Raw genomic sequence first — 12,465 nt, forward strand, 5'->3', positions numbered from 1 at the left:
GTAGGTATACTTTGTTGTCCTAATTGAATTAAAACAGGACTTTATTAAAAACACAATTAATTTCTGTGTAGAAATCGAACTTAAATTAAAAATAAATAAATAAAAGAGTGTGTGTGCCGAGCACACATGTCAGAAGTGAAACTTCTTTGACAAGATTGAAAGATACCAAAATCGTCGCCGTACTCTATGACGTGACAGTATTGCCATGACGCGACCCTGAAATTTACTCTCAACGCGCCTAAACAAGTTTCAGTTCAAAAATTGAACTTTATACACGTTATCTTCCACCCTTGGCTACGTCCTACAGCAGCTACGTCCGGACAAAAAATGCCATAAAATTTAATGTTCAAATGAAAAAAATCGCCTTAAAAAGAACCGTGTTAATGACGCGGAAGTGATACCCAATGAGCGAGTAGCAATCAGCTGATGAGTTGATTGCGTAACATCGGGCGTGTGTGTGACGTGCGCGTGTGTGGGTGCGAGGTCGGGACCTGCCAAATATTTGGAGACATGCCACCGTATTGGCCAATATTACTATGGGTTTTATGAATTTCTAATGGATAATGGTGTGAAATGTAAGCCTATAGTATTATTTATTGCTCTGGGCAGTCTTAGCATTGATGGTGATGGTTGAGGTGGTGATGTAATAACTCAAAATTTATTATATATACATCGTTTGATAATTTAAAAAATAATAATTAAGAACTTAATTTCCGCCACGATATTTTAACATAAGTACATAATTTTGAGTGTCACTCACATTATTGTATTGTTAGGAGATCGCTATAAATTTTTGTAATGTAATCTTTTTCGAACAAGAAGTTTTTAAAAAACGTACGTCTGATCAAAGAAAAATGTTAAGAGTATTCTTTGTATTGATACTAATTTCAAGAGCAGACTGAGACAAGTAGTCATGTTACAGGAACACAAGTCATCTCAAAGTGTTCGGCCTTCGTCGTCAATAACACTCCATTACATAAAACTTTATGATCTCTCTCATTTGCATGATAAATGTCGTCATTATGACTTCTATAAACACCAAAGATACACTTTTATCAGTACGAAGGTTGTTCTTCGATCCTTGATATTAAGAGAAAATGCGAAAAATATAACATGAAATAATGTTTATAAATATTATGAAACTTTTCTAAACATTTATCGGAATACAAATAGTTTTATAGATTGTTGATATTTAAGTTGCTTTATGTTGAAAAAATTCAAACAAACTATATTTACTTTTATTAATGTCAAAGCCAAAGCACTACTATAGGGCCTAGGGGTCGCCTGATGGTAAGCATCCACCACCAACCATAAACATTAGTAAAGATTACTCTATTGTCTGCCATCTTATCATCTAAATTAATATCAATAAATCTTAAATGGAGCATCCTAAACGATTATATCACCACTACATTCGAAGCCAGATCAATTAAAAAAGATACGTTTAGCTTTAGCTCTTTGAAATATGCCAAGAGCAGAATTCCAGCATTGTTTTGGAGGATATAATTGAAATCGGTGCAGCCGCTGGCCGCCGCGGACGTCCAATCATGCAAAAATGTTCCGACTCGTTATTAATGCGCTCGAATTGGAGTATCGCCACCACTAGCCGATATTTCAACGATTTATTCAAGTTTTCACGCCGTCGTTATTCAGAATATTTTTATTTGCAAATTGTGCGAAGTATTTTATATATTTCCGTTAATTAATACTATCCGCACATTTATTTTATGAATGTATACGAGCCTATAGTTTTTATTTGCGTGTGTAGAGACGGATAAACTTATTTTCTGTTCAAGGAATTATTTCACAAAATTCATTGCTGAAGTAAAGTATGAGATAATGAATTAAAGTGCACCTTAAAATGAAGAATGGCCTGGATGTTCATTGAGATCGAGTTAAATCACATCAGAGAAGTGATTAGTGAGTATAAAGAGCAATCGGGGTAGGGTTACCAAATGCTATATTTTAGGAATATTATGGTAATTTATATCAATGAAGTGTGTACGTTTTAAATTTGGTTTAAATATTTTGCGTTTTGTATTTAAACAACAAAATCATATAAGTAGTTAGGTATATGAATTTCGAAATGTACAGTCGTTTATATATAACGCATTTGCTATGTGAATCTAAGCCACCATTTGCTTATATTGTGTTTAATGTTTATTACACAATCTACACAGTGATTATGATAGAAACAAAAATCAGTAGGACCTACTAGCCAATCTATTTTCAGAAGTGATCTATTGCACAGTGCACTGGAGCTTTTTAGTTTCATACACATATTTAATACCATGGACAGTACTAAATGTCGACAGCCCTACGAGGTGACGTGTGCGGTGACGTCAGCTCTTATCGACCCTACAAGGGCGCGCTTGTCTTGAGAGTTGACCATTTACGTAGAGCATGCATTAATAAACAACTGTATCGAGCTATTAACTCGTGTTTAGATTAGATCTGTTCAATAGGAAATGACTTACAAACATGTTATGTGTTTTTTCGTGTACGGTGTATATGACTAGGTACTTATTTCATCTGTTGTAGGAAGGACAAGGTCAATAGGCTTATGGAGGTTTGATAAAAACGAGTAGTTTGACCTTCGAGGAATCAAATAAACGTCAATAAAGATTTGTTCAAAATTCAAATTTATAATGAGGCGGATGTCGACGACCTTTCTGTTCAAAATATTGCCCGAAATATACATCTAACGACCGGTTTTACCAAAAAGTACACTAACTTCCTTGATTCACATATAATTGTGGATAGCACCATTACTATTTAGATTAGTTGACAGCTGAAGCATCTCAGACTTAATTCGTAGAGTTAGCGGTTTTGAAGTTATCCTTTTTTTGCTAAAAGATCATTTGGCGATCAAATTTTCTTTCGGGCCATAAAATAAATATGGCTTTATATAAATTAAACAATGTTTTTAAAGTAAGACTTAGTTTGTCTAACTGGTTAAAAATACATAATGTTTGAATGCACATCAAAACCGCCAGTCAGTAAGTTACAGCGATGCACTCGTGCATTCTGCGATATACACTCGTACATAGTTGTTATTATTGTTGAATCACTATCAACAATAGCCTTTGTTACCAGCTGCGTGTGCGCACATCTCGCGTGTAGAACATATTAATATGTGAAATATTAAAGGGCCAATTCATATATACGGGCATCGCGCATGTTATGGATATATTCAGTTTTTATATATTTCAATATTTATTGTTAAGTAATTTGTAAGTATGCTAAAAAATAGGGTTAATGGTCGAATCGCGGCCCGCAGGTAATTCTATTGAGCAAAAATATTGATAAATTACTGGCAAAAAGTAATAACATATGCATCTAGGTAACACACACGAAGTAGAAGCTATGTAGAAACACATTCAGGTTTTAAAAACGAGTATTAGAAAAATAGCATTTACAAATGCGTCCTCACGTCGCGGTCGCCACGCAGACAGGATAAAGCCCTATAAAGCCTTATTGACGTAACCCTTCAAACATATTGGGTTCCCCTGTTTACAGACTACACGTTCCATTATTTATTTTGATAGAACTTACGTGATATATTGAAAACATCGAGAGAAAATACAAGGATAAAAATACATTAGTTAGTGAGATTGGAAGAAAATTTCGGAGGAAAATATTGGTATATTTTACCAATATTTATCGTTAATTACTTTAATCTAGAATTAGAAAGATAATGTAACTTGTTCTATCGATATTCAATCATAATAATTATTATAATAAGCTCAAAAATTTAACAGATTTTGTAAAAAATACATGTTAGTAGATTAAACTCAAACTCAAACTCAAACATTTATTCATTCAATTAGACTTCTTATTTCTATAGGAAGTCTAATTGAATGAATAGTCTAATTGACATAGTCTAATTGAGTGCTTCTGCACTTTTGAAACGTCATTACATATTTTAAAATTTACCACCGATTCGGAAAGCAGTATCTACGGAGAAGAACCGGCAAGAAACTCCATAGTTGCTCTTTTAAATCATGTCAGTTTTACAATTTTACAAAATACTTAAGTAACATCATAATATATTATAATAACATGCCAAAGAACTGTCCTGTGGTTTTTTCGCGACAACCCTCCATGGGTTTTTATCGTCCATATATTCCTGAATACTGTAGTACGCTCTCTGAACTAAGTAGTACATTTTTTATATAAGTTTTAAATTTAGAACTACTAAACTCTTTAATATTATGAGGAATTCTATTGTAAAAGCGTATACCTTGACCCATAAATGAATTTTTAACTTTAGCTAATCGGAAAAATGGCATTTCAGCTTGATTATAGCTTGAGATTACATTACGTGGTTAAAACTGCTTTAACTGTTATAACACGTTTGTTTGCTTTCAAACTACCTACGATATTATGATCGGTGGCATCTTCCTAAAAGGTTCATGTAAAGAAGGGTATAAATAACGAGCAAAACCGCACATTCATTCCCAAAATAGTACAGTAATGAGTATCCCACATGTTTCCTGTCTTAACAATATGATCTGATAATGTAGGAAGAAGATTCCCACCTACATATCCTACTTACATATTTAGATACCTATATCTGAGAAGTTTTAAGAAAAATATTTGTAAAAAGCAATCTGGAGCTAAAACTAATACCTATTTATTATCATAATCAGGGATAACGGCTTCCTAAAGATAAATCTATTATATAATTTAATTCAAGAACAAACGAATTTACCTAGGGAGCAAAACTAATTAATATTTATCACTAGGGACAAAGGCTTTCTCAATGTTTATCTACCTATCGATTTATATCAAGAAGAACAAAATGTATAAATAATGATTTTTTGTTACACGAACATTTACATGCAAGTAAATACTCCACTTTGTAACCGGCCCGGGGGCCAGATATTGTACAATTATTATCATTGTTCTGAAATCTCTCGGGCACGTGCCGAACTCATAGGGAATATTTGAAAGAATAATTATTATCACTGATGCGGTACTGTGCCGGAACTGTGGGCTCACTGATATGTGTGAATCGACCTTTATGGAATTTAATTTCTACGATGAATATAATACTGCGTTTGCAACCGAGTTCAAAGAAGGAGGAGTGCTTTCTTTATGTTTGTGAGGTACCTTAGAATTTTCGATTTTGTTGTTCTTTTATTTTAAAGCTCGTGCCTTTAGGCTGGTCCTATTTCAATTTTCTCCACTTCTGATCATTTGAAAATGGTTTAGTTCTTTTATAAAAAAAGAATCATATTTTAACTAACGTTAATTGTCTGGCGATTATCGACTATTAATACGCGATGAATTGTCAAGTGGTTTGACCCGCGGGACCTTTGTAACGTTGAAATTTGGGACAAGTAGAAATGGTAATGTCGTCTGGTGTTTCATTAGTTTGTGTGGCTAATGGCTATTGCGGTAATGTATGAATGTGTAATGGAGCCACTGCCTCTTGTCTATGCTAATCATTTCACTTGTTGTCTATGATAGATTCTAAAATTCAGGATATTGTAAGTACTTATGAACGGTGCGCATAGCTTAGCAACAGCTAGAAGCTAATTATTCACTTTTTCCTGTTCGAATAATCTAGCATTTTTTTCAAGCCGAACACTATTAATTTCATCACATTAATAATTACCTAAAACTTAACACTTAATATTTTTCAATGTTATACTCGGTCTTTAACAGTTTTAACACGCGATTTATTCGTATTTCGCCTAATTATAAAATTTTAACCATTTTGTATCGAGCTTGGTCACAAGTTACCTCACCCCTGATAACTATAAATACCTCTTTACTTAGTTAAAAGGCTTCTTATTTCCAAAGGTCTCCACCATGTATGCAATGTACTCACCCCATAGCCCTGGGTCGTCGAAGCACGAGTGGTGGTTGGAGACGGTCAACAGCGGCACATCGTGCGGCCGCTGCACCGCGCGAGACAGCGCGTCGCGGTTGTATACCGTTGTCTTGTTCAGAAATTCTGCAATGAAATATATATTATGTTTCTTTCAAAAGGCAAAATGATCAATGTCTAATAGATAGTTTTGCATATTAACTATTAAGTAACAAAAAATTGCCTATGCTAGGTACTCGGTAAAGAAGTAGCTTTTAAAATCGATAGTTTTTTTTTTTTTTTTTTATTTATTATCAGAAACAATAAGGTTTACAAACATAAGTGTACAGTTGTGACTTAAAAAAACCACTGAGGTTTATAGTGATGTTCGTATTTATATAATGACAATTTCGGTTTAACTGTTTAACAATTTTTATGAGTGAAGACTATATAATGTTTACATAGTATGAAGACACATTTTATAACTTTAATATACATAACTATAATTGGGCTATATAATATTGCTTGAGTTTACGTTTGATATTTATTTCATTAATACTATTTCTTAGTTTAATATCCAACCCATTCAATATATCCGGTAGCAAGTACGCGGTACGACGTTGACCATACATGTTTTTTGAGAATGGTTTAGTTAAGTTCTTAAGTGTTGTGTTACGTGTGTGGTAGCAGTTAGAGTTTATTATATGATTTTTTGTTTTGAAAAAGTTTTCCTTGAGCAGTTGAAGTTCAAATTTGTAATTAACTGGCAGGACATTACAGTGTTTGAAGAGTTTTGAGGTATCATTTTTAAATTTCATTTTTATTTGTGGTGACACTATTATTTTAAGAATTCGAACTTGTAGATTCAGAATTCTTTTTAAGTATGTTTTGTGAGTCCTACCATAGCTAGTTAGGCCGTATGATATTATGGAGTCAGCAAAAGCATTGTACAACAACAGTCTTGTTTCGTATGGTAATCTGTTTTTAATTACATACAAGATTGCCAGAAAAGATCGCAGTTTATTGCACACTTTTTCGATGTGCATCCTCCAGTTGAATCTATTATCAATAGTTAAACCTAGGTAAGTGTAGGAGTCGACAGCCTCTACAGTTTCACATTGACATGTTGTCGCACGCGGTTTACAATGCATACACTTATGTGTGTGATTTTTAATACTTTGATAAAGATCACCAATAATGTGGGGGGATTTAATGTGCATTAACTTCGTTTTACGTGCGTTTATTACCAGTCCAGCATCGTGACACCATCTACATAAGTTATCAAAGTCGTGTTGAAGCAGATTCATAGCTATGTCAATGTTTTTATGAGTTACTACAAGGCATGTATCGTCGGCAATGGCAAACTGGAATATCTTAGAATGCTCTATTGCTTCTCCCATTTTATTGACGTATGCCAGGAAATGTAAGGGGCCCAACACAGAACCCTGCGCTGTTCCCATGTCAACCTTTGTAGCATCACTGTATGTACTACCAATTCTGACTAAGTTGTTGCGATTTTGAAGACAACTGTTGCACCACGCCAGTAAGCTGCCCGCCAGTCCACTATCTTCCAGTCTACATATTAGTTCCTTATGATCAAGTGTTTCGAAAGCGCGAGAAAAATCAATAAATAGCACCAGTACTTATATGCATTTTTTCGTTAAGATTTAGGTTAACAGTATCAGTAAAGTCCGATAGAAGGGCATTGGTGCTTTTTCCAGGTTGAAAGCCGTATTGGTTATCAGAAATTATATTATTATCGTCATAAAATTTATATATTTGGTCACTAACAACTTTTTCGACGATTTTATCAATTGCCGATAGTAATGTAATTGGTCTATAGTTCACAGGATTGTCGTGTGCCCCTTTTTTAAATATTGGTCGGATACAACCTACTTTTAGTTTATCGGGGTATATACCTGTCTGAACCGAGATGTTTATTAGGTTGACTATAGCAGTAGTAATATTTTCCGAAATACATTTAACATCAACGTTTCTTATTCCATCTATACCCGGACTTTTTTTGTTGTGTAAGTTTTTAATAACACTGGAAACCTTATTATGTTTTGCTTTTTGGAATCTCATACAAACATTTGGCGGGACGTTTTTTGATTGTTTAAATAGGCGCTCAGTACAGTTCGGAATGATATTTTTTATAGAGTTATTAAATTCAAAGGAGAATTTATTTGCTATTTGTTTTACTGATATATTTTGGGCTTCAAATGCTTTAAGTATTGAGTCATCTATATTTTTTGACTCCCTGCCACAAATATTATTTATTAATTGCCATAATTTAGTAGTGTTACCATAGTTAGTTTTAATTATATTCACATAGTATTTATTTCGGTAATATTCGAGTAGTTTATTGGTTTTGTTCCTAACTTTAGTATATTGGAGTCTGAGGATATTATTGTTTGGATCAGCTCTCCATTTATGAAACAGGTAGTCGCGTTTTTTACATAATTTATTTAAATTTTCGTTCATCCATCCGTAGTACTGAAGTGTATTTAACTTGTTATGTTTTTTATCAACGTATTCAGTGGACGCATTTTTGAATTGTGTATGTATGTAATTGTATATTTCTTCGGGGCTCTTCATATGGTTAGTGCATTCAAAATCTATATTTTTTAATACTTCAAATCGTGTTCGAGTAACCCTATTTGGTTTTGTAGTGCCGCGACGAGCTAACGTCTCTGGATATATGCAAGCCAGCAGCACGATTTTGTGATCAGCTAGCACAGTGTCAACTGCTGCAGTGTATGACGTGTCATCTGAGCGAGTGAAGATGTGGTCAATGCAAGATTTTGTGATCTTGCTACCCCGAGGTTCTATGCGTGTGTAGTTTGATATGCCACACATTAAACCAAATTCAGAGAGCATGTCTAGATAATTATCACGTGTGTCACTTTTAGAGTCTTTTAGGTCAATATTAATATCTCCTAATAGTATGACATCTTTGCACGTTCTTTTGTCTATTGCAGATAATAGTTTGCGTAGTTCATGGATAAATTGTGTTTTATTTAGTGATGGTGGTCTGTATATTGCGACAACTTCAATCGATTTATTCCCTAAACTTAATGTTCCACATAAGTTTTCAAATGTATTACTAGGTACAGTTTTTTCGGTAAATTTTAAATAATTTCGAACATAAACTAAAATACCACCACCTCTCTTATTATCGCGTAGTTTTGAGTACATTACATAGCCAGGTATATTAAATAGGTTGGAGACCCCGGTTGATATGGAACATTCTGATACCACAATCAGGTCGAATACAGACATGGTGGAACTAGTTATTTGCAGAAGTTTACAGAAGTTTTTATACATTGAGCGTATGTTAACATGCATGCATAAAAATTGATATTTCGTATATGGCAACTTGTTCAAAAAGCTATCTATATCTATACAATCCAATAATTCTGTTGGGTTATTATTACTTGTATTACATAAAGCCATAGGTAATAAATACTAGACAAACAAAGTACTAAACTAAACTAGAAACTAAACTTGAGTAACAGGCTGTATTATCTATTTTAGTAGAGATTCAATATCAGCTACAGAACGAATTATATGAGCCTTATCTCCATCGGCTTTCTTTGCATATATTCTGCCCCTCTTAAGCCAAACGTATTTGTAGGTTCCGCGTAATTTGTGTTTAGCATTATACAATACCGTTTTCATATTAGATGTTAGGGCCTCACGTATGTAAATACGTTCTGCAGCAGTAGAAGCAGTGCACGTTGGGAGCTTCAGGTCCTTAACAAATATTTCTTTAGATTTAGCTGCCGCAACCCACTGGTCACGCATCTCGGGACTTTTTAGTTCTACAAAAATCTGCCCTGGTTTCTCATTGCGTCCAGGCAATCGACGAAGAGATTCTATATCTGTGACCTTGATGTCTAGTTTATTTGCAATGGAAGTAGCGATAGATTTGAGATTTTCTTCCGGTAGTTTGGGAATACCCGCAATCTCTAATGCATTACAAAGGTTTTTTTGCTCAGTATTTTGAATGTGCTGTTCGAGGGCAGCCACACGGAGTTCTAAATTTTTGTTTTGGTTACATAGTTCCATGTTACGGTTTTCCAGTTTCTTTATCTTAGTTTCTTGAGACTCCAATTTAACTCCCATTTCAGCGACTTCATCAGTGGCAAAAGTGAGAGCCCTTTGAAAGTCCTCGAGTTGCTCCCTAATAGATTTTTTTATTTCTTGGCTTATATCATGCAGTAGCTTTTTGATGTCCACACTCACTAATTTAGGGTTTTCGTCTCCATTGTCTTCATCCTCACTTTCTTCCTCGGGAGTGAAGAAGGAGGAGCGATTAGAGATATTCTTAAGGCAATTTTCACAGCTCCATTCTAAGCTATTTGAAGCCCGTAGAGTGATCAGTTGCTTGTTACTTAATTTCGCACATTCCGGAGTTGCATGAACAATTTTAGAACATCTACTACATTCCAGTCCAGGTAGTTTTCTAGTTACATTTTTCAAACATGTACTACATTTCTTCACAACCATTTTTAAGATTTCAAGTATAAAAGAAAAACTTATTTTATTGATATATAATAAAAACAGAACTTCGTAATCGATAGGGAGTAAGTAGTAACTCACCGCTTCTGTTTCTTTTAATCTTTGGTCAATGAGACAATGAACGCTGTATGCGTCACTGCGACGCTCAGGCGCTGACCGCACGCGATATTCGCCGTATTGCCGTGAGGCCAGAGGCGTTAGGATTGATTGTTAGTCACACGGTGCCGCACGCGAGTTTACTAATACCCTTCACTATTTTGTTCTATTGAAACACACATTAATTTACATTAATAGTATTTATCTTGATTACGTTATTATAATCACTTTTGATACACTATAGTAATGAAGTATATCTTTATGAACACTTTCGTCGATATTTATACTGATAGACACACGTTTTGTTGAAGTTATAGAAAATAATTCTCAGAGCTACTTTTATACGACGTAAACAGTTTAACCGATAGGTCAATAAGCTGGGGTTTAAATAAGATAGAACTGTATAGAAGTACATAATTTTCGCGACAATAAAATGAACATTCCTGGGATTAGACAAACGAGAATCTTCTTGTTTAAAGTTTGCTTGGTTTCAAGTTACGTCTGTGAGTCTTGGCAATATTTTTGTGACTAATTTATTGTTTACAATATTTTCAGTGTCCATTTTATAATCAATAAATCATGTTATAAAATGAACCAAAAAGGCTTTCTGCTCTACAAATAAAGGCGTAATTTATTGATTGACATGATTCGGGCCTATGGTTAAAAGTTACATTTATAAAAATAATTAATATTAATAAAAGAGTTTGCTATGTTAAATGTTAATCTATATTGAAGAACATAATTTCCATAATTAATATCGATCTCAAAGCAGCGGTCAAGTGAAGATCAAGGAGGGGATAAAATGTTAACCCTATTTTTATCTTTACCGTTGACTATTAATAACTAGTCCATGGAAATAATTATTTTCATGCTTAATTAAATTATGAGGTAGGTAGGTATATCATTTATACCTCGTTTAAGTAACTAAATTAAATAAAACCATAGAACAATATTCATTCTACCATAGTTAAAAACCCCGATTCGTTTCCAATTGGTATAAATATTAAAACTTACTCAAATTATAATTTGCAGAATTTACATTTTTTTTTGAAATGATAAAAAAATAATTTCGTCTACAACAATTTCCGTTACTTTCTACATGCAAATAATACGTGTAACATTTTTCTAGTGAGGTAATTTGCGGATAGTCGCTAATTTTTTAATAAGCGTGTATTATTCTAATCTTGAAAGCATTTTTTTCTAGGCAAATTCAACTTGACATGGCTAGCGTTTTGGGTCATACTCACAATGGTTTATACTTAATTTGTATGGTTTCTCTATATTATGTTAATGAATTTTTGCCATCACCCTTATTCCTTAGGTCTCTTTGTTGTGGTTATAATGTCCAAACATGAAAATGTCAAGTAAGATATTCCAATTTTAATGGGTTACATCAAAGGGTTAATTAAGATGCTACACATAATTTTTCAAATAACGAATATTTTTTTAACATTTAAACAACGTTTTTCTTGATTGCTTGTACTTCTACTATGTCACATGATCAAACATAACGTATATGTCTCGAAAATTGGATTTTAGAAAATTTAATAATAGTTCAATGCGATACAGTCGTTCCTGAAATGAGCTTGTTTAAATAAACAAACAAACATATCCTTTGTAATATAATAAAATAATTTGGAAAATCCAAAAGTGCACGCCTCATAATTTTTTTTAATAAATATTTATTAATTATTATTTTTGTTTATTTAATAACAATTAAACCACATCGAATCAGACCCTGAAAAATGAAAGGGTTCTATTCCTGAGCATACTCAAGCGTAAGAGAAAAAAAAAGACTCGATTAGTAAAGTATTTCGGTCGCTATCGTGTTAACAAGAATAAAACCGGCCAAGTGCGAGTCGGGCTCGCGCACAAAGGGTTCCGTAGCAGCAAATATAATAAATTACAGTTAAATCAACCTATCTCAAAAACTATAAGAGATACTTTGATCAAACCAAAAATCGTTGAAAGAGTTAATTAGCATGCATCACCTCTATTTTTTTTAGAATTTTATACCCCGTAGTTAT

General features: G+C 33.5%; 1 protein-coding gene across 1 annotated transcript in view; it reads right to left on the reverse strand.

The window, feature by feature from the left end:
- Taz (tafazzin, phospholipid-lysophospholipid transacylase) overlaps positions 1–12,465 on the reverse strand; it is a 36,620-nt gene that overhangs the window by 21,184 nt on the left and 2,971 nt on the right. The window contains exon 2 of the mRNA XM_089704712.1: positions 5,840–5,965. Coding sequence (XP_089560838.1) covers positions 5,840–5,965 — 126 coding nt within the window. The remainder of the gene's footprint in view (positions 1–5,839; positions 5,966–12,465) is intronic.

Source organism: Colias philodice, chromosome 16 (genome assembly GCF_061535455.1).
Source record: "Colias philodice isolate Cphi_HAF_F1 chromosome 16, ilColPhil1 Martin Lab GWU primary, whole genome shotgun sequence".
Lineage (NCBI taxonomy): Eukaryota > Metazoa > Arthropoda > Insecta > Lepidoptera > Pieridae > Colias > Colias philodice.